This window comes from Ailuropoda melanoleuca, chromosome 1 (assembly GCF_002007445.2).
Source record: "Ailuropoda melanoleuca isolate Jingjing chromosome 1, ASM200744v2, whole genome shotgun sequence".
Classification (NCBI taxonomy): Eukaryota; Metazoa; Chordata; class Mammalia; order Carnivora; family Ursidae; genus Ailuropoda; species Ailuropoda melanoleuca.
In genome coordinates, this window is record NC_048218.1 from 29,278,298 (window position 1) to 29,302,277 (window position 23,980).

Here is a 23,980-nt window from a genome sequence, read left to right on the forward strand (position 1 = left end):
GCTCCATCCCAGGACCCCGGGATTATGACCTAAGCCAAAGGCAGATGCTTAACTAACTGAGCCACCCAGGCACTCCTAGTCTCTTTTTATAAGGTCTCTGATCCCATCATGATGAACCCATATTCATGGCCTCATCTAAACCTAATTACCTCCCAAACGCCCCACCTCCCTATACATTAGGGATTAGGGCTTCAACACATGGGTTTTAGGGAGAAATCAACATTTGGTTTCCGAAACTCAGTAATGAGGAAAATGTATTTGCAAACCTGCTATATTATATTTATTCCCACAACAAACATTTATCACATGCCTATTCCTTCCAACCTGTTGACCAAGAATTTAGATATAATAATAATAATGATAATGATAATGTTATCAACAACAAGAATACTGGCTTGCACGTATAGAGCCCTTAGTAGGTACAAGGCACTCTCCTAAGCAGCCTCCTGTTTTTCTGCTGTGGCTTTGTGAGCTAAGAATGTTTCCTACGTTTTTAAAGGATTCTAAGAAAACATGAACAAACAAAAACGAAAAAGAGACAGCAAAGCCTCAAATATAGGGTATCTGGCATTTTATAGAAAAGTTTGAAGATTTGTCCTAAAGTTTTAACGTATATTAATTCACTTAACTATCACACCCTTTTTTAATTCTCATTTTATAGATAAGGAAATTGGGTCACAGAGGGGTTTAGTCTTTTTAAGTTTACCCACCTGATAAATGGCAGAAGAATTTTCAAAATAAATTGTTCTTACTCTTAAGATAAATTACCATGATCCCTTCTCTGGATATGCCCGACTTTTTTTTTTTTTTTAAGTCTCTGAATTTAACATATTTGAAAAGAAAATGATTTCCTGGTCTATTACTTAACATATGGATCTCTGTCTCTGTCTCTATCTCTCTGTCTCTCTTTCTTCCTTTCTGTGTGTATGCATGTGTGTGTGTACACATATGAATAAATATACACATATATACAACTACAGCATATAATTTTATCTCTGGAAACATTGGTCCTTACCCCCTATATGCTTAATCAAGATTTTAAAAAATCTTAATTTTTAGATGTAACTTTTGTCATTTACTTACTTATATTTAGTTCTATATTCAGTTATAGTGACTCATGCTGTCAAAAATCAACTATATCAGCACTTTTTATAGGAAATCTCCTTTTTAATTGGATTTATACTATAATTTTAATCTATTTGGTTATAATAAAGTATAAAACTATCTTGATTATAGCACTTCACACTCTGTTTGGGCTAGAAAGTAAACACCCAGAGTTGTTTCAGTCTCCAGGAATATGCTTGCCGTATTTCCTGCTGAATGCCAAATCCGCCATTTTGGGGTAACAGGACAGGGAGAGGTGTTAATACTTCTTTCTCTATCTTCCATGATGGGAGTCCAGGGTAAATGTTTCCCGACTTTAATGACTCCACCACAGGAAAAAAGAAACAGAAGGCAGTGTGAGAGAGGACAGAAGGAAAATGTCCTGTACCTGGAGCCAAGATTCTAACTGCTTCACTGATCACAGAAAGTACAACAAAGAGTGAGTGCCATGAAGTGAAACGAATAAAAGTTTCCTTAACTGCTGGACCCCACATAAATACTAGGGCTGAAAAGGAAATCATGGCTTTATATTTTCCGTATTTTATGTCTTTGGAGGTTTTTACTGGAACTCCCAAACTAGATCATTTTGAAAACAATAAAACCTGGCAGCCTCACTACCTTCCTCGACCACACAGCTTTTAGAGAATGGGCCACTTAGAAGTATGACCTGATGCCTGGCTTTTGTTGCACAAACTTAAGGAAAATATTTTAGAATTAGATAATAAACTATATTATCTAATATATTCTATTATATAAAATATTATGAGAATTTCAGAGATAAGTCTACAAATGATTAAATCATGTTCTGAGACTACTTCAACAGCTGTGATGTATTTAAAAAGAAATTAAGCATATACTTCAGAATTTAACAGATAAAAGGGGAATAACATATATTCAATTTTATCTAAGTGGGACAAGTTAACAGGTGCCATATGTCCCAAGAAAGAAATTTTGTAATGACTTATTTTGCTTTTCATACATATTACACATTCTTTCCCTCTAAGGAATGTGTAGAAAAACACATCTAAAGATTAGATGTGTTTTTCTACATTTATGCAGAGGTCAATATCTGGATTGATTTGTCCAAAGACACTTATAGCTGAAGATGTTATTTAACAGATATTTAGACTGATTGCACTTAATAGGAAGAGTTCCTGGATTAAATATTAGCTGAAAAAATGAGGGACAGCCAGTTTTTGTTTCTCATAAAAATGGTAATGCAACAATTAGCAGGGTCATATTATAAAGCACAGACTTTACTCTAGCTTAATGGATCTAAGGATAAGCATTTATCAGCAAGGAAGGATTTAGCATAAAGCGGCATGTAAATGAATTGATGACTGATCATAAATTAATTTTAGTGCTGAAGATGTAATAGAGACACAGCAAGATGCCACTTTGTCATGGTATTTTACTGCTCAGTAACGTTTGAGCAACAGCTTAATGTCCTATATGCAGTTCTTCTTTAATAGCTTGAATAAATTTGAGATTTTTTGGCCTTTCAGCAACTTTAAACCTGAGAAATTTTCAGAGATTGAAAATGTAAACACAAATAAATTTGGCTATGTGACATAAATTCATTTTTCATTAAATGTTTAAATATGTATTGATGATGTTTGGGGCTATAACATGTCAAATTGGTATGGATTGCTTATAATTTGTAAAGAATCTCTACCTGAACTTATTCACTTGGTGTTCATTTTAAATTTTTATGTTTATATTTACATTTGTGAAAGAAAACCAGTTATCCCCAAACTTGCTTACTTTCTAATTCATGAATCAGTGTGTTTCTTTCCTTCCTATCATTGTCTTCTTTTTTTGTAATGGTTTACACAAATGTTCAGATCATTCTTGATGCTTAAATCTAAAGAAAGAGCAAGAATGGTAGCCACAGAGAGGTGAAATCAATGATTGCTAAATAAATGTAACAATTTTACAACATGGAAGATATTTAATGTATGTTATATACTTTTTTCTTCATGGTGTACTGCAAATTTTCTTTTAAAATATTCCCCATAAATACACCCATTCCATAGATCATACTTAAAAATAGATGAGACAAAGAGTGAGGGACAAAGAGGAAAGAAATTTTGTTGCCTTCTTTTTTTTGTTTCCTTCTTGCCCTCCATTTTGAAGGTGAACTCAACTATACTAACCCCCGAGGACACTTGCCTCTCTTTCGCTTGGGGTAATGAGACTTCCTGTTGCCCACTGAGGCCAAACCTGTATAGCATGTGTCTCTTCAACTTTGAAGTCATCTATCTAGTTTCTTAGCTCTTAGAGTAGCAAAGAAAACATTCCTTTCTATATTGACCAAAACCTATTTGAGGCCATGTCTTCCATGCTACTCCCTTTTCTCATGGAAAGAAAAAAGAAAGCACCAAAGAAACCTTCATGAATAACTGAGATTTCTGAGGTCTTGGCAAGGAGCATTAACAATGGAGATATAGTCAGAGCAAAGACACAAAGGCTGGGAAGTGGCATGTGTTTAGGGGCTGGCAAACTTGTAAATTGAAATCTGCATGTGAAGGACTCACTATCACAGGAGGTGGAAAGGGTGTTTTTGAAAAAATCTAACCTAACATTTTTTTTTTTTAAAGCTAACTCTGTTAAGAGATGTCACTGAGTGGCATTTCTTTAGTGACACTGCTGTGGCATAAGATTTTTCCTACTTTTTCAGGTTCAGAGATTGTATTTGTCAAAATGATAGATCCTGAAGCTCGAACCACATAGCTAGCCAACTTGAACAGGAAAAAAAAAAAAGACCCAATTATTTCTTGGCTGGTTATAGTGGAGAAAAGAGAATTAAAACAAACAAAAATGGGCGAAGTACATTAAAATAGATGGTTGAGTGTGGGTGGAGAATTCAGGGGAAAAAAAGCAAATCGCCACTTCATATAACATTATTTTCTTGAATTAGATATTGACAAATATCAACTTTCAAGTATACCAAAGCGTAGCTAAGATATGTATATTAATTAATTTTTTAGTTTTCCCTTTTGGGTAATAACTCACTTCTTTTCCTATTGTCCAGGTTATCAACAAGAGTTGACTGACATTATATTCTTTCCTTAATACATTTTCTACAAGTTCTTATGAGTATATTTTTTTCTGTAAATAAAATAAGTTCATTGCTAGAAAATGGCACATGGGATAGAATTACATGTAGGATTTATAGTGAATAACGAGAACACTGAAGATATTTAATTCAACATGCCTGATGTTTGTTGAATTTCTACTGGGCAAAGCCCCCATAGAATAAATATGAAAATGAGTGGAGTCCCTAATATCCAGAGTTCCACTGTCCAGAAGAAACATTTATATGCAACAAACTGTAGTTTGTAGAGACCTGATAGGCTACTGTATGCATACTGTTTGAAAAGCACAAGAAGTAGAGAAATTGATTCTTCCTAAGACAGAGTTAAAGGTGAGGTGGAATCGGGGTGATAAAAGGGATACTGATTTGGACTTTCAAGTTTGGCGGTGGTCAGTAGAGTCAGTGACAATCCAGAGGTTTGTCAAAAGGACGAGAGGAAATGCTATGTATGTAGGTCAGGCAGGTGGGGCTACACAGGCTAGAAGAGGGTGTAGGGCTGGAAAGGTAGGCTGGGCCAGAGAGTGAAGGGTCTCAAATTCTTCACTTGGTATCTGGATGTGGCACTAGCAAACTGGTTAATGTTTTGAATGGAGAAACAAAATTACATGATAAACAAGGGAAATAATTCAGATGACAATGAGGAAGACAGAAGGGACCAGAAGGCAATCAGGAGGTGCCTAAGAATGTAACTGGAGATGGAGCAAAGGAGATGCTTGTTCCAAGAGGGGGTTGCAGATTTAGTTGCAGATGCTCGGCAGACATTTAGAAAAACAGAAAACGGTACCCAGAAGGGACCAGGACAGAGCCTTCACAGATTTCAAACCTATCCTCAGTTCTAGGGTTTCATATTCTCCCGTGATCACTGACTGATTCACTTTGATTTTTTTCTTATCTGCTGTAGCAAAGCCCATTGCATCATTTCTCCTTTCGTTTTGCGCTGTTGGTCCTTGACCTGTGATTATTTAACTCAGAAATGGTTCTCTCAGAGGAGGCTCAGTTGCTGCTGTTATCTGGGCTTCCTTGCAGTGCCCCGTGTCAGGGGAATTTGTTTGGAAAGTAAAAAGTGTATCTCGGTGCTTTTGGCAGGCAGAATCAAAACTCTATCTTTCTCTGCTACACTTAGCACCCTTTTAACTTCTCAGATTCTTCTAACCCCTTTGGTTTCTGTTTTCTCTCTCTTGAAAGTGCATGAACCCGTGTGATTGTATCCTGGCACCTCGGCTAAAAATACAAATACTGCATCACAGCAACACTCCTAATATATTGTTGTCTCTTCAACACTGGAGAAAAGGGGGGAAAAATCTATGGCACTTGATTTTAATCTCTTTTTTGTGAATATGTAATTGGTTGATGTAGAAAGCATAAATGAGCTTCTTATAAATTTTTTTTTGCCTTTCTTTTTAAAAAAGTTAGGCTAAGTGACACTTGACACTTTGTTGTGTCATAAACTAACGTACACAACTTAAATAAATATTGTGATATTAATTGTATTAAGTAATAGATTAAGGTTTCCGTGTGCCTTGGTCTAAGAAAAAAATCTAAACTTGTAAATGACTTGCTGAAAAATTAAGAATAAAAGGTATTTCTCAATATCTTCATATTTTGCAGCTCTTCACTCATAAAAGTGCAATTCTTTTCCTCTATTGCCATGTTGCGTTTTGCAGAAAAATCCATATTAATGCCAGTTATATCCTTCATGATGGTTAATTTTCTAAAACAAAAATCAGTAGTAAAGAGAAAATGGGAGTTCTTAAAACAACTAAGAGGCAAAGAAAGCATCCTGAGCTTTGAAATTAATAGAAATTTCTAAAGATACATTTTTTTCTTTTGTTCTAAGTCTATATGCTCTGATACTATTTATCCTTTTTTGTTTATGGTGTTTGTTGTTATGTTTCCTGATTATTTCAATTTGTATTTTAAAATCTTGAAATGATTCTAGCACTTCCACAGTATACCAGGGTATATAGGAGGGAAATTACCGTTTGAGTCTGCATTAAATTCAAAATACATATTCACCCTCTTCCTTCGTCTGAGTCCTTGATAAGTTTACTTTAAATACACTATAATTTATTTCAATCAAAGTGTTCTTCTCTGAATTGGAGGACTTAAAGTGTACCTAGCAATTCTCTTTCAGAGAATTTCAATTTGAACAATGTAAGAATGGAACCATACAAAACATGTTGTGCTTATGTGTTGCAAACAGGTACAGGTTTTAAATGAGATTCATTCTTCTGTACTAGGAGTGTTTAAACCCTGGAGGATTCTTGCATGTGGCTGCAGAAGTCAGGAGGAAAGCAGACGTGCCTCAAGGAGGAGTGAGGAGTTGAGGCAGCCTACCTGTTCCTTAGTAGAGTGTGTGCAAGGAGATGGGCTCTCCAGTATATCCAACTCACTAGACAACTACATTTGTTTTTAGGTTCAATGGTAAATGGATGGGGCTCTGCATCTGACGAGGATCGTAGCTTTTCTAGTCGTAGATCTAGTGTAGGTAGCTCCTCACATGGCTCCATCCTTGCCAGCGGCAGCTTTGCGCAAGCACTGGTGGCAGCAGCAGATAAAGCTGGTTTTAGGCTGGATGGAACCAGCCTTACGAGAACAGGTTGGTAGACTCTGAGTCAACGCTCTTTGCATGAGAGAATCTCGTCTTTAAGACACTGCACTGTTTTTTCTCCTGTTCTTTCTCCTCAGTGAGTCTGACTGCAGGGCTTTCTGTAAGATGCATGACCACAGTTCGGATCCTCAATTACCAGAGCTTTCTTCTGATGCTGCTTTTGCAGAGCCAAGAAGAGGTCCTACTCACCACCTTCTCTCCGTTTTTTCCCTTTCCCTTCGTGGCTCTGCTGATTAATCAGAATATGCTTCCTTTTCATATTACAACCAAGCTGNACTTTCTTCTGATGCTGCTTTTGCAGAGCCAAGAAGAGGTCCTACTCACCACCTTCTTTTTTCCCTTTCCCTTCGTGGCTCTGCTGATTAATCAGAATATGCTTCCTTTTCATATTACAACCAAGCTGCAACTGAGATTGCCATTAAATTTGCAATAACTCACACTTTGCAAAATTCTCACACAATCAATAATGTGCCCAGTGATGAAAATTATTCAGCTTTTATCTCCATCACTTTCCTTTGCCCCATTTCTTTCTGCAAATGCATTTTCTGGGAAGGCTTCCTCAGCATGGGGTGAATGGGTCTAAGGCTGTCAGTCTAACAGTTCAAATGGCTGATGGTCTTATTGTTTGGCTGTTAAAATGTTAACCTAATAATTTATTAGTTGTTTTAAAGGATGCTAATTAAAGATACACCCACTGCATTTGCAACTTGAATAAAATGATGACTACATGTGTATTGCTCTTCGGCATAATCTAATTTGGGTGTCTGAGAACATTTGAGTACCAATTAAAACATTTTTCATGTATCTGATTCTTTTCCCCAAAAGTAATGTGAGATTCATTCTAATAATAGATCAGTAATTTGTGTTTGTTTGTTTTACCTAAACAAAATAACCTTGGCATGATCCATGCTATGAAATGACTGTACTTCTTAAATGCACTTATAAGAAGGTTCTAATATGTGAATTAAACGGAGCTACCTTACAAAACAAACTAATGAAGCTTTAAACGCGGTTTTGAAATCTTAATAGTATTCAACTAGTAAAGCGAAGAAAAACGATTTTGACCCTTTACTAAACTCTCAGGCGATAAAAAGGAGTTTTGGAAATTTTCTTTGAATTATACCATCAGTATTCCTTTTGAGTATGCATTAGGAATCTTCAAGCGATACAAAAAAAAAATTTCCAAGCATTGCAGAGGTTTATTTTTCATATAGCATCCGAACTAAAATATGTTGTAATATAACCGTTATTTGAATTTCTTGCTTTATAAGGCGTAAGTCAGGAACTTTATGTTGCCTGAGTGCTTTTTGTGGCATAGCTATAAGCACAGCAGTGAGAAAGTGCAAGGAAACTAATAAATTAGAAGGCATAAGTGCATTTCTTGCATGTATGCTAATAGCTAATAAAGCATTAAGCAATATCATGTCACATTGACTTAAGAAAATGTAACTACATACAATAATTTTGTGTGAAATGAAAACATGCACAAGAGAATAAATACATGCACATAAAACAACCCTCACTTACCATAATAAACATTATATTAAAATCATAAGATGTTGAACATTTATGAGCTACCCTTTTCACAAAATAAATTTCCCTGCATATGTACTAAACCTCAAGAAAAGGACATAACACAATTTCATTTTTCAATGAGAATTCAGAGTCTGCTCAGATATAATACTATTCATCAGAAATTACCTATTGCACTTTGGATATGCAAGGTGAATGTAACCTGCTATCTATCCTATACTCTACACTAATGTTATTGAGTTTCTGTAGAGGAGGTAAAATTCATTGTGTATTTGTATAGGTTGGTAAGGTCAGTTTAATATATGTCTCTGAGCAGAACTTTCATGTACATTTTTCAAATGCAATTATTTCAGGACCTTTTTCTGTGCTCAAAGAGAGTTTGTAAGATTCCAAGGATAAAATTTGATTGAACAAATAAGACAAGTATGTAATTCATTTCAGAAGTAACTTCTTTAATTTTAAGAAGTAAAAGCAGCATGAATTTGCATTTATCCATGAAAATATCAGTAAGATTGTCAAGGTTAAATAAAAATATAATCAAGTAATATCAAGTTTTTGGTTGGTGGATTTGTTTTATATTCATTTGTTTGAATTTTTTCAGTGGACAGTGTATTGGTTACTAAAAATTGGATAAAATAAATGCAACAAGGCATATTTTTTAATGGAGATGCACCAGATTTTGAGATCTTCAAATGGCATCTGTAGGCAAGTTTAGATGTTAGGCTAAGTAAGAGCAGAAATACAAAACAGGCAGAATCACTGCCTTATAACATTCTCTATACCCCATTCCCTTTGTTTTCTTTTTAGGCAAAGCTTTTACATCCTCTCAAAGACCTCGACCAACCAGCCCGTTTTCTACTGACAGTAATACCAGTGCAGCCCTGAGTCAAAGTCAGAGGCCTCGGCCCACTAAAAAACACAAGGGAGGGCGAATGGACCAGCAACCAGCCTTGCCTCATCGAAGGGAAGGAATGACAGATGGTAGGTTTGTTTCCTTCTCTCTTGTCTCCTCACTGACGACATGCGCTCTGTGCAAATCATTAACTTAGACTAAAGTAGCTATGGTAGATTAGGCATTGCCTCATTACATAACAAGGCAGAAAACCTAGCAATATGGTCTTGTTCAAACAAAACACCGTCTTTTCTAACGATCTGGAATTATTTCTGTATTACCAAGCCCCAAGAAATGTATGCCATACCACTTTTCAGTGTTGACCTTGCTGCCATTCTGGCATTTTCCATTAATGCTTTTTAATGAACATTCTCCTTTGAGGTTAGGAAAGAAAACATGGTAGCACATGCACTTACCATGCATTTCTGATATTAAATCTGGGACATTTCTGACATCAAATTAAGATAACCTACATGGTATTTCACTTTTGAAAAAGACCATGAAGCGATTTGTAATTTTGCAATTTTTTTAGTTTCATGAATTTCAGGGCTAAAAGTTTACTACAGATCGTCTGGTGGATGGGTCAGCAAACTTTTCTGTAAAAGTCCAAATAATAAATATTTTTGGCTTTCCCTGGACATACAGTCTCTGTCACAAACACTCAACACTGCCATTGTAGTGTGAGTGTAGCTCTAGAGAAAACAAAAACAAAAACGAATGGGTGTGACTGATTTCCGATAAAACTTTATTGATAAACAAGCAGTGGCTGAATTTGGCCCATGGACCATAGTTTGCTGATCTATTTCAATTCTTTTATTTATGTATAGCATTCGGTCTTTGAGTATTTGCTTAAACACTGCTGATTTCAGGAAGCACAATGTTACTGGGAGATGTCCTTGTTCAATAAAGAGTAGTTGATCTCTATAAAGCAGGATCTATTTCCCATATGTTCAACTTAACTCTCATATATTTAAAAATAGGAATATAAATATTTGTCTAGATGTTTTATTCTAAGTAATATTTATGATTTATGTCAAGAGCCTAGTCTAATGCCCAACCCAGAGGTACATTTCTTCCCCCTTCTCAGCACTGTTGCCTATAGGCATGCAAATTTTATCCTGAGGTCGTCTTACTGAACACCAAGAGGATGAACCTAGCCAAGCCACACATTAGAACCATTGAGGGAGCTCTCAAATTATACCCTGGGGATTGCGATTTAATTGTTCTGGGTGAAAACCAATTATGGGTATTTTTAAAGCTCCACGAATGAATCTAATGATCAGTCCACATTGAGAAGCTATGATGGAGCCCTTAACATTCGTTTCAGTCTCTTTGACTTATCATTATGGGACAGAAGGAGGCCTAGTTGGGAAAGAAGTACTTACTCTTTATTGGTTTGGGGGGAAGGGTCTGTATCTGGCAGCCATCTTTGTGCTTTCTTTTGTCATTTTATAATGCAAGGCAGACTTTAAAAGTCAACCATAACTTGTTCTAAAAGCTTTCAAGCTTACTTATCTTTCCCGTTACCTTGTTTTCATTGGGAAGTGTTTCTGTGGAATTTGAGGGTCAGGGTGCACTCAATATTTTGATTCCTTTATAAATGAATATGCTGTGGTGAACAAAAATGCTCACCACAGCCTTTCTGCCTCAGATGATCTGAAGATTAGTTGAGTACCTAAAACAGTCAATACTGTTAATCTTATCCCCTCTAGATAAAAAGGACCTCCCCCATTGATATGGTAGTTATAAATCTCAGAATTTATAATTTTACATAGTTTTCCTGCTATGAATGTTGTGGAAAGAGAAAAGAAAAAAAATTGTTTTTCTGAAATGTTTGAAGATTATATTGGGAATATGTGGAAGATAAAAAATATAAGCCAACAAAATAGAGAGTGCTCCTTTTCTTCCTAAAATATTTTTCTTGCAAGTTTTTTCAGAATGTCTGGTTAAAGCAAGCTGCCTCCTAGTTTAAAGCATGATCAATATATTGCTTATCTTTCTAAACAACAAACAGGTCCTTCACTCTTAAATTTGGCAGCATTTCAAAAGGTTGTGCTGTTAGTAGATATATTTTGAAAGTAGTGATATTGCAAGGGAAATTTTGGCTCCCATGTCTTCCCAAGTTTATGATCCAATGATATTCTAGTTATAACATGAGGACATTTATTATGAATGGCACTCTATAGTTTATCCTTAAGGATGTTATTTTATAGTAAATGTATGTGTCATAGATTTATATTGGTGTGAATCCATGCATCAGTAATAATTTTATAGTATTTGTATGTAAAATCAAACTGTTCTTTTAGAGAAGGTTACTGTTTAGTAGCACTTAGCGTATAAACATTTTGACACTAAAACTTTTGCTCTATACATTTTAAAATTATGTTTGGTGAGTAAATTAATCAGGGTAATTATTGCCAGCAGCTATACCAATGACTTCTATCCGTCAGTGACTTAGTATGGCAAGTTTGTTGCTCGTGGACACAACAATTTATAAAGGTCAGGTGGCTGTCCTCTAAGTAGTAATGTAAGGATGTATGCTTCTCCAATATTGAGATACCATTATTTTTAAAGTGAGACATTTATGGCTTCTGAGTGAGGGGAAGACAAAATCTGAGTGATCACTTGGGAGGTTCTATAGTCAGGCTTGCAAGTGACACATATCACTTCTTATTTCCTTGACAAGAGCACTGGCATGTGACATCATGCCAAAGTCTGGAGTGGAAAAGTAATATTTTCTTGTGTCTAGTAAGAAGAATTGGGAATGCTGGAAAACATCAGTCTCTGTCTCAAAGGCAGTGCAAAACCCAGCACATCAAGGAGGCGTCTTCTCCCTTGAATAAAGACTCTCCTACGCAGGTGTTGCTCGATCCATCTTCCATTCCCTTTGCATAAGCTAAAGAACACCTTTAAAACCAATATATTGACAAATGCTGAAGAAAGAAGGCAGAGAAAGTAGTTTTCTATCTATCAACCTTTTTTCCCAAGATCATCTCCTTCCAGTCTGTTCTCCCCTCATTCCTAATGTCCTGGCTTTCCTCTGCCACAAACTAGCTCTGCTGCAAACTAACTTGTACCATTAAGCAAATGTCTTTATTCATTAATCTATTCATTCCTGTACCCAAGGACAGTCTGGAAACCAACAGGCAAAATTCCCTGCCTTTCTGGAGCTTACATTTTACTGAGGGAAGATAGAGGCCAACATAAATATGTAAGGGAAAATAAAAGCCAAGTGTCATGGAGAAAAAACCATAGGAAGTTGAGAAATACCAGAGTGGGGGGGTGGAGGTGACTTTTTTAGGTAGAGTCTCAGGGAAAGCGTGACCAAGAAGATGACAGTAGAGAAGACTGGAAGATTAAAAGGGAAAGAGCAATGCTGATATTGAGAAAAGGTAATTCCAGGACATGAGAATAACAAGTGGAAGCCTGAAGCTTATTTGCTGAAAAGTAAGAGAAGGAATGTGACTGAGGCAGAAAGAGCAACAAAATAGAAAATGAAGTTAGGCAAGTAAGTGAGGGCCAGTGTTTGTAGGGCCTCAATTTTCTGTAAGGACATTGGCTCTTACTTTGAATGGGAAACAACTGAAGCGATGTGTGTGTGTGTGTGTGTGTGTGTGTGTGTGTGTGTAAGGCAGAGGAGTAACATGATCTTACTTATGCTTCTATTTTTAAAAAAGCCACTCTAGCTGTTATGTCAAGATAGACTAAATGTGCTTCTGTGTGGAAGCACAGAGACCACTTAAGACGTTGTAGAAGTCATATAGGGAAGGGATGCGAGAGGTTCCTCCCGAGTTGGAATCAGTGGAAGCGATGAGAAAGATTGAATTCTGGCTGTAGCTTGACAGAGCCCACAGGATTTGTTCATGAAATGAACACAGGCTGTAAAGCAAGGGATTCAAAGATTACTCCAAACTTTTGGTCAACTTGTAGAATGCAGCTGCTACTAATTGAGGTGATGAACACTACAGAAGAAGCATATTGTGTAGAGGAAGGTCCAGAGCTCAGTTCTGATTTGTGATATATAGATGCATCTAAACATCTAGGTTGAACTCCTCAGTATGGATTTAGTCACGTGAGCCTGGAGTTCATGGAAGGAGAGCTCCTAGCTGGAGGTATTCCATTTCTTTTTTTTTTTTTTTTTTTTTTTTTTTTTTTTTTTTTTTTTTTTTTTTTTTTTTTTTTTTTTTACCCTGAGAAAGAGGATAATAATGGCACATACTTCATTGGACTGTTGTGTGCCTGACAATAGGAAATCCTCATAGGCCAGAGGCCGACTTTGTAGTGAATTGATTTAGTTGAAATGAATCAACATGGAAAGGAATAATACATTTAAGTAAACATATTTAATTACATACTTTTAGTTTGGACACAGTCATCCTTAATCCCATCTTTTTCCCCATTTATTTCGATGTGCGTGCCATGTACTTTCTTCTTAGAATATACACACTCCAAGTATATTACTTATGTAGCCATATAATTTCAGGTTAAATTAAATAGTAATCTGAATTTTGGCTAGCATAAGCAGATGCCATTTTGGTCATTTTAAAAATGAAGATGCTTTGATGGAGAATAAAAATCAATGACCATATATGTTATATTGAAAGCAAATATAATAATTTCTGCCTCTCCCCATGTCTGGCAGTCTTAAGTCCAAACACTCAAATGAAGTAATTACTTTGCATTTATAATAATACATACTGAAGGAAGTCGGCATTGAATATAAAGGAAACACTAAACTCATTGGTGGATTATTCTAAAAACAGATATTGGATTAGCTCTTCATTTTGGAAGAAATGTTCCAAATGCAACTTTATTCTCCCAGATGGAAACACTGTTCCTTTCAATAATTAGTAATTCATAATCTAACAAGAGGACATACATAAGAACTGGGAATGCTGCTTCGGCATGGGAACTCCCAAAGCAGATGCAAAGGAGAGTATTATTGTCAATTCGATGGAGGACAATTTCATTTTTCTCATTAAGGGAGAATATAAAGCTTCTTAACAAAGTCTTTAAAAAGAACAACTTAGCCTTCCTTAAGGAAGCTATCTTTTGCTCACAAGAAATTTATGCTTTTTCCTTTCAAATTTCACAAACAGTTATTATTAGAAATAAGAGCACAAATACAACAACAGCGTGGGAAATAATGGACTAATATTACATGCAACAGCCTCTATTAATAATATAAGTATGTAGTGCATATGATCTGTGATTTTATGAGCAAATAGTGTAATCACTGGTATTCTAAAAATGAACAGAGAAGTTCGCAGTAGTATGCCAGAAAAATTAGAAGGTAATCCAAAAGAATGTTTAGAATATTCAGAAGATTTCAAAATCTTCAACAAAGTGATTTTAGAACTAGTATAATGGTACAAGTCATATAATAGAACTAGTAAAATACTTAAAGAAAGATGAAAGAAGAGACTAAGATCCCAGTTGAAGACAATCAAAATATAAAGGTGTCACGATCCGAACAGCTACTGAAAGGAAAATGAAAAATTAGCTGCACATTTGTACTTTTGATTTTTTCGTATCTTATATTTAATTTAAAGAGCTTTTTTGCAAAGTTATCTATTCTACCACATCTCAAATTTTTATGATGCCTTGTCTATTCTAGCACCATGAAGCATATTCTATCTGTACTCTGAACATTGGTTATTACTTATAAAAATTAATACATTGGAAGATTATAATGTATTAGTTGTAACTCATTAGCTAACTCATGAAACGAACAGCCAGAATTGGTTGTCAGGCAGAATGTTAATTGCATTTAATAAATGTTAGCTTAACCCTTTGACTGTTGCTAAACGTACCACATACATGGGTAAAGCAGTCATATGTTGCATATGATACGGCATATAGTTCTTAATTTCCCGAGGGCAACATTTCCTATGGAGATTGGCAGGACAGCTTTTATTCCTCCTGGGACCTTTATTAACACAGCTGCTAGAATGTCTAGTCATTTTGTGTCATGATATTTCTACTTTGGGGAGGTGGGGGTGGACAATGGAGAAAATATGGAGAACACATAAATTGCCTTTTATACCTTGAACATTAGCCTCAATGTGCAGTCGAAAACACTTTCCACATATAATAGTTGAAATCAGTTGATTTTGTTTCAAAGGCACTGTGATCCAAAGATAGCAAAGAGTTCAATAATATACATTTTAGATAGAAATAACTGACCTTTGCCCCCCCCGCCCCCCCAAATTTCTTTTGCATGAGTGAGACTTTTAGGAGGGCACGGGTTTTTTTCTTCATCTTGAATTAAAACCTGTATTTTTCATTAAATTTTAGTCCATTCTAAATATTATTCACAATTTTTAGATCTTCCACCACCACCAGATCCCCCTCCAGGTCAGGGTTTAAGGCAGCAAATAGGCCCGAGCCAGCATGCTGGTAACGTGGAAAACTCAACAGAGAGAAAAGGAAGCTCTCTGGAGACACCACCAGCATCCAACTTAGAAGACACAAAGAGCTCATTGGATTGTCCAGCTAGAACGTCCCTAGAGTGGCAGCGACAAACCCAGGAATGGATAAACTCCACAGAACGCCAAGAAGATATACGGAAAGCCCTACACAAACAAAGTGTTGGACCAGGTGTGTTCTACACAGTCCCAAGAAAGTGTGGACTTTTACCTTTTGTTTTCCTACCAGGTGTTTTAGAAATGGCAGTTATTTAAGCGCCTCTGAAAAAAGTTTGCCTTGCCTTGAATGCCTAGGATTCCTCAGCCGAGTTCACCAACCCACACCTTAAGGCTGATTCCCATGGGGATGTTCCTCAAGTTAACCTCTGCCTAGGGGTCTTTGAGCTCGAGAGACCTCCAGGCTTCACCTGCATTGTTCAGGAGACAATTTGATTTTTTGCCTTTTAATGTTTCTATTGAAATGCTTTTAAGACTTCTAAATTTCATCTTAGTGCCAATTTAATCCCTGCCTTCAACCAGTTTCATTTTGACTGAAGTAACCANCAACCAGTTTCATTTTGACTGAAGTAACCAGTCATTTTGAAAGGAAAACTCACTTCAGTCAAATCTTTGAATTCATTGAAATAACAAAGTTGCACATAAATGCACATACATATCTCAGGATAGAAAAAGTTAAACTGGGCCTGTACTTTCTCCAACTGGTTAAATTTAGGTGATTGTGAATACTTCATTGGGAAATATTCTTGTTTATAAATCAAGCTTCCTGGAACTGTCACAAAATAAATGTCATTTTTTGTGGTTGGATTTTTTTTTTTTTTTGGAAGGGTTAGTGGCTGTTAGGGCCTATTATAGAAATATATTTTCTGGAACATTTCTTCTCATATCAGGATTCATTTTCATTGAGTATTAAAACATACACACAAATCCACACACAACAACATTTGAGAATTTCTTTACACATTTATTTTTTTAATTTGGATTCAATCTTTTGTAGATATGTCCACTACCCATGCATTTTCAATAATTATATGATGTCACAATGTGGTGGTTAAGCTTTTAGAAAATGTAATATATACAAGATCCAAAATATGTCAATTTTAATACCTAGATTTAGTGAAACATTTAGGAAGTTTACATCATTCAGGCTGTGAGAGAAAAATCATGTGATCTTTGAGATTTCATAAAGACCATCCAAGGAGAGGAATACTCATCACAGTAATAATAGCCCATACCTAGAAAGAAAGAAAAAAACAGAAAAGGTAGAGAGAAAGAAAGAAGGAAAGAAAGAAAAAAATGTTTCAGAATATTAGGTACTTAATAATACACATTGTGTTATTTGTAGAGAGTGCATACATAAAATATGTTTTCATTTATTATTAATTATTTATGAAAATGTGTATTTCTCTTTTTTTAAGGAAATACACAATCTTTAAAATAATGTGTTTCTATCCCCAGAAACAACAAACATTTAGGAAGCTTATTTCAACTAATATATAGTTCTTTATCTTAATTGATTGAGAAATGTTTCTATAATTTAAAGTGAAGCAAAAACCATGTTTCTTCAGTCTTAATTGAAAAAATATAATGGGAGCCTCACTGAACTCCAAAAATTATACTCATAAATGCTTTTTTTAAACACTATGGTTCATTGTATGTGGTTCCCTTTTATTAATGAGTTTAAATTTTGCAAATAAGTATATAATATTGCATTTTTATCCCCCGATTTTTTTTAAAGATTTTATTTATTTGAGAGAGAGAGAGGATGAACAAGGGGGGAGGAGCAGAGTGAGAGGGAGAAGCAGACTCCCTCCTGAGCAGGGAACCCAACACGGGGCTCCATCCCAGGACCCTGAGATCATGACGTGAGCAGAAGGCAGATCCTTAACAGACTGAGCTATCCAGGCACCCCCTCCCCATATTTCTTTTAATTTAATCCTGTTTCAGTTCCTATTATCTGCAGTGTTGTCTGCACATGGAAATTTTTTTTAAATATCTGGGCTTATTAAACCTCTTATTTTTAATTTTACTTAGCAGTGAAATAGTAAAATAGCCCATCTTGAACTTAATATTTAAAGTTTATTTCACCTCCATGTTGCTGTCCAGCTTAGCACCTTGTGTTTCTTTTTCAGAGGAGACTTTGGTGCCCTACAGCAAGCCCAGTTTCCCATCTCCAGGAGGTCACAGCTCATCAGGAACAGCTTCTTCGAAAGGATCCACTGGACCTAGGAAAGCCGAGGCGTTGAGGGGAAGTCACCAGCGCAATGCCAGCGACCTTCTCGACATAGGATATATGGGCTCAAATAGTCAAGGACAGTTTACAGGTGAATTATGTAAGTGCTTTGGGACACTGAAAAGGCTCTGGTGACTCAGAACGAATAGTGGGTTAATAATGTAGGGGACGAAAAAGTTTCCTTGACCCTCTCAGGGTCCCTGGCCGAGTCTGATATTTAAACTGATCAAGTCAGATTAACAAGAGAAAAGCCACAAATTATATTGAATTTTTACATGTCCGTGGGTGACTTCAGAAGAGCATGAAGACCCAAAGAAGTGACCAGAGCAGAAAGCTTTTATATCTTTTAGACAAAGAAACTATAAATTTGTGAAGATTTTATGAGACCGAGGAGCTTGGGTAGGGGAGTAGTCAATGGTAAAGAAGTAACTAGGAAGATAAGGGTTAGTTTAACAAGGTTTGTTTGCACAGATTTCTCGGCCCCATAACTGCCTGTGTCTGGGAATAAGAATGTCTCCCTTCCTCTTATAGAGGGAGGGTAACTTTCACTTGGGAATTTATGACTTATTTCAGAGAAGAAGAGCGAGGGGTGAGGAGGGAGATCAGAGCGACCTTCCTGCCTCTGTTGGTTTTCCAGACTCCTTCAGCTTTGGATATTCAGTATGCCAAGGTGTCATACTTTGGGGTAGCATGTCCTGAACTTCATCAGTAATATTGGTACAATAAACAAATTTCGGAAGAGTAGCAATCTTGCTTTGCTATGAGAAAAAAATCGATTATGATTTTGAGCAGTTTCAGTCATAAGGTAGACCATTACTATTTACAGCCATCTATTAAATGAATGTTTATTCTATCTCAAGTCTGATTTACACTATACGAAAATTACCTATATTTAGGCAATTCATCTTAATATTTATAAGTTAATTAAATATAGTCCACTTTGTAGTTTTCTCTGCCTTCTAAAGGACCTCAGGAACTCCTCATTCCCTAGTTGCTCGTCATTTACTTATTTTTTTTAAATTTAGGCAGTCGACCTTATGAAGTCGTTCTTTGATTTTAGTTAATTTGAAATACTTTGATTATAATAACATATTCTATAAATAAATTTCTTTTTGAATAAGGAACCAGCATCAGTAGTTTAATCTATAAAAATAAAATACCAGGGAATAGAGAAAAATAACATGTCACAGCACGTCACAGTAAGAAGCACTGAGTTCTTTGTGTTAATTTTTTTTCATGAAATTTACCAATTCTGCTATCCAATGTCAGAATTATACTTGCTGAGTATTTTCAGCCACTTGTTTGAATTCTCGTTAAAAGCACTGCTGAAGTAACAGCCCTGGGTTCCAGTCTTCTCAACCCAGAGCAAGTAAACTACCTTCCCCCTCTCTCTACTTCCTGATCTAAAAGATTGCATTACTATTACGCTTACATCACAGACTGGGGGATGCCATGAAATAATATTATTAAAATATGTTTCTAGTTTTTAACTTGATTCATGACTACTTGGATTTTGCCTTGACTTTTATTTTAGAGTAACTGTAAACTCACAGGAGACATACAAAGATAGCTCTTCCTAGATTTTAAATCCCCAAATTTTACAATGTTTCTTTCTTTCCCTTCCCATCACTATGCTTCCTACCTTTACACGCTCACAAAATGTATCTGATGATGTTATTTTCATTTATTATCTGTTTGCTTTGCTTTTTGTTGTGCTGGGCAAGATAAAAGTCTACTTAATTGCAATGCAAACTTATTTCTGATTTTTTTTATCTCTTTGTAGAGTAACTGAGAGGAGACATGCAAAGCTGCTCTGAAGGACCACCAGGTCTGAACTCATGGAAGTGGTGACACTAGACAGTGCAATGAACAATTTCTTATTTATGTACTAGTAAAAGAACTGTAAATGCAATGTAAAGACACACAGCCACACATATCCCACAGATATTTTACTTGTGTTCTTCTCTTAAGTACACCACCCACCTTAACTCTTTCTTGTCAGGAGTATATACAAAAGAAAGAAAACAAAACTCGCCCTCCAGGAAGAAAAGGATTTTCCTCTGTATATAATTTCTTTTGTGCATTGCTATGCAAGCTCACTCTTTTTAGCTCTGTTCATACTATTGTCTGTTTTTATTGGTCTGTTGTACTCTATGTGAATTAATAGGGCTGTGGCGCCATATATTAACTTTTAATTGTGTAACTTTTATGTTTAAATTTTGCACTGCAATTTTATTTGGTGATAAGCACAAATCTCTACTCCTCGTGACATGAAGAACAAGACTGAATGTGAAGGGAGTTTCTGTACTGTAAGCCAGGCTGGATATGCTGGTTGGAACCAATCATGTTAGATGGTTTGCAGTTAGGGTGTAGGAATAGGAAGATGCGAAGGAACAGTGGTGTTGGCAAAGTCTACTTTGAATATCAGGGACTGAGTCAATAAAATGAAAAGCAGAAGGGTGGCTTTTACTATCGACAAAAAGCAGGGGTCAAAGAAAGAAATTTAAGTCTTAAGGCTAAATAGACACTACAATATACAGGTAGCAAAGATGTACTAAGCTTGCTAAAAAAAGAAAAAGAAAAAGAAAAAAAAAGGAAATTAAGGTTACATGTAGAATCAACTTAACCTGTCATTGTAATTGACCCATCTGAGAATTATAACAAGCAAAAGGAAATTAAGGTGTTTCACAAGAGCTGTGTTTATATTACAGTTTTTTAAAAAAACATTTTCTGAATTACCATAATTAATCTCTCCAACTCATTAAGTCAGAATATAATATGAAGTTCCCCAAGGAAACAAACAAAATGAACTCCAGAATATCTAGCAAATAGTTAAAGAGGCAATTTATTATTAGGACATACTCGGGCTGCTTCCAAATGCAAAAACTCTATTGCAATATCTCGTTTCATCTTTCTAATACATGTACAGTACACACTAGAGGATAGAGCTGCATCACTTAAATTTGTGACTTTGAAAAAATAATGCAGTCTATAGACAATTTTGTGTTTTATTTGGTTAAGAAGTGAAGTTTATGCCACAAATGTATAGCCAAATTGTAAGTGCTTACACAGCAGTGCTCAGAGTATGTTCAGTTCACAGTAAGTAGATTTATTGGAATAAACATTTTATGGTACATTCTCAGAAATTGGCCACCAACTAAAATATGTTTGACCCATTTTGAATGAGTAAATTGGAAAGAAAAATTTAAAAGGAGGTAAATGCATGTCTATACACTTTTTAAATAAAACCAAACCTCGTTAAGTGGACATTAATAACAGTGTCCTGCTTCATTTGTTTCCACGACTTTGAGAACAAGAAATTCCTGAACATCAGTCATGTATGGTCAAAATGAATATGACTTTGAAATATATGTCAGCCACTGTACGTGTATAGTCAATCAGTCAAGTAGAAGAGAACTTCCCTGAAATTCCCACTTGTGACATTTTTTCCATGTGCTGCCTACACAACTGTAAATTCTATTTCTAGTTACACTTTCCCATGTTTTTCCTCTGATGTGTTCAGTAGTTGGTACTTTGAAACTGTTCAATGTAATGATTAGAATCAGTTCTAAAATATGGGACCCACTTGAATGACAATTCATACTCCCATGCATTATTGGCTCACTCACCAATTCTATATCATATTGTTATAGCAAAGGGATAACATAATTCATTTTTTTATCTTTTTTGTTCCCTGAGACTGCATCAACACAGGCAAGAGTGGTGGAACGTAATGTTCTTTATGGGCCCCAACATCTTCTTGGTGCCATGTAGCTCATTTCTTGGCTGAAGAGAAATCTGAGGCACACTTATTAAATGTTTCATCAACATTCTACCATCAGTGCCTGGATTTTAATGCAGTTTGATTTTTTTGGGTCAGATTGTCTAGGGAAGATGAAAAGTTCCTGTGAAGAATGACTACATACTATACACAACTGTAGGATGTGAGGAATTTGGTTTTTATTTATGCAGTTCCCTACTTCGCTCTTTCTATTTAAAAGCAAACGAAGTTTTGTTCATTTGTGTTCCCTCTTTATGCTTCTCTGTAACCCACTTTAGATTAAAGCTTTAATTCATTACATTTATTACACACAGATGTTGATCCTTAATGTGACTAATAACCCAAGACTTCGATGTAGAGTATGGGTATGAAAGTGACTTCTGGAATAACACAGGACATAGCATCATATCTTCCTGATTATCTTCAGTGCATAAAACATAACCATTTTGGTTAGATTTTGGCAGTACAGACCTTATGGTTACTAGGAATGTTCTTTTAAACATTCCACATTCCCTGTTAAATCTAGTTTTATATAAATTGTTTAGTAAAATCTTGCACCCAGTATATCATCCTCACACAAATACAGAGCAAGATAAGAATGCCGTGGCTATCCAAATGAATTCAGGAATCCTATCAAAAAATCAAGTTTTTGTCGACTTACTGTATGTGAAAAGCTTCTAAGCAGTATGTCAGAATGTCATTAGAAGAATACAAACATGTATAAGACCTACCGTATTTTTTTTTCATTTTGTATCCCATTGAACGAATGTGATTAGAAATTCACTGAGCTCACTCTTCTGTGGGTCTAAACAAGGCCTGCATAACTTGTCAGAAGGAAATCATGGTTGGAGAGAATGTAAACTCACTTTGCACTCACAGGCCATGCTGCTATGCAGTCAAGCCCCTAACAACACAGCTCCATTCACAACATGCCACGTCTCCACTGGGGAAAGCCAGTCAGCACCCCAACTCAGGTATGCCTCCGTGTGTGCAGGCAGAGTCAGCCCACCCCTCTCCAGATCTTCTCCATGCCATATTTAAAGTGGGATAGTACAGGGGCTTGAAAGCAACAGATTCCTTCACAGGATTTGAATCCAGTTCAAGGGAGCATATAGAAAAATCAAGACCAACGTTTAAGGTGTCCTACAACCAAAGGGAAATAAAAACCTTGCAAGTACGCTTGTTCTAAGTAACAAAACAGATAAAATGGTGTTCTATGTCATAGTTTAATGCTCTGGGTATTTAAAAAGGTCTTCAATGGGATTCAAGTTGAAAGTTTGTATGAGCTTTGATAGAACACCTCCAAATTTCTATTCAACAAATTTATGGAATTGTTCGACAACATAATTATACTAATACCGATGAGCTCTAAACTGTGGTTTATCTTCGCAACTGGAAAGTGATTGTGTGTCAGTATTAAAGATATGAAGAACCATGACATTCACTAATTTGTACATCTGCTTCTGTACATTGTATTTATGAAGTTACATGACGAGAACTGGTGTAAAGCAACGTCTTTCCACATTATCTTAGAGATGAAGTTACTTTTATTTTGCTTTTCTATAATGTGTACTCCAAATGAAACCCCAAAACTTTTTTTCATTGAAGTTCAATTTACTAATTTTTCTTATCATTTTCAAAAACATTTATTGTGACTTTAAAGTGTTGCAAGATAAGGGATTTTGTGGCCGTGGATAGACTTTTTATACTTTGTTTTATAGATGGACTTTTTTTTAACTAGTCTGTTTAAGTCACCAAACAGCGTCCAAAATCTTAATGTGTTTCATTTGATGTTGTTAGATCAGAAAAGAAATTGGCATAAAATTGGTTAATAGTATTGTCAAAGAATTGTGTATTGTGTACTCACTGGGAAAAAATAAAATATATTCACATTTCAAATTTGTAAAAAAGCCATTTATGTAAAACAAACTTGCCTGTAGAAAAACACAGACCATTCTGTCATTGTTGCAACTGTACATTGATATTTTGTGACCAAATGCATAATCTGACTTTCTCCTTTGGTAATGGTTTGGGTGGTAGTAGCTAGAAATTGACATTGACTTACAGTAGTGACTTTACCCACGGCAGTGCTGAAGAATATAAAAAGCATTTGAAACTACAGTTTCCACTCTCTCAGCCCTACTCTCCAGACCTGACCTTCCCCACCCCATAAAGACCTTCAGGTAGATAGAATACAAGCTTCTCATCTACAAAATCACCTTTAAAAATTATTCTTTAAGCATAAATAAGTATGAGAATTGGAAGACAGTGGATATTTCTTAATTGCCTTAGAATAGCTAATAA

The 23,980-nt window shown here is 35.7% G+C and overlaps 1 protein-coding gene across 14 annotated transcripts in view; it reads left to right on the forward strand.

Annotated features, from left to right (window-relative positions):
- Window positions 1-23,575, forward strand: part of ROBO2 (roundabout guidance receptor 2) — a 1,624,218-nt gene extending 1,600,643 nt beyond the window's left edge. For 6 of the 14 annotated variants that reach the window (XM_034656841.1, XM_034656834.1, XM_034656838.1 and 3 more), the window contains 3 exons: window positions 9,153-9,326; window positions 17,795-17,995; window positions 19,679-23,575. In XM_034656841.1, coding sequence (XP_034512732.1) covers window positions 9,153-9,326; window positions 17,795-17,995; window positions 19,679-19,680 — 377 coding nt within the window. In that variant the 3' untranslated portion in view covers window positions 19,681-23,575. Of the gene's footprint in view, window positions 1-6,617; window positions 6,801-9,152; window positions 9,327-15,564; window positions 15,838-17,794; window positions 17,996-19,678 lie in introns of all 14 variants that reach the window. The other 8 variants (XM_034656814.1, XM_034656816.1, XM_034656826.1 and 5 more) reach the window with 4 other exon arrangements.
- Window positions 23,576-23,980: the final 405 nt, after the last annotated feature.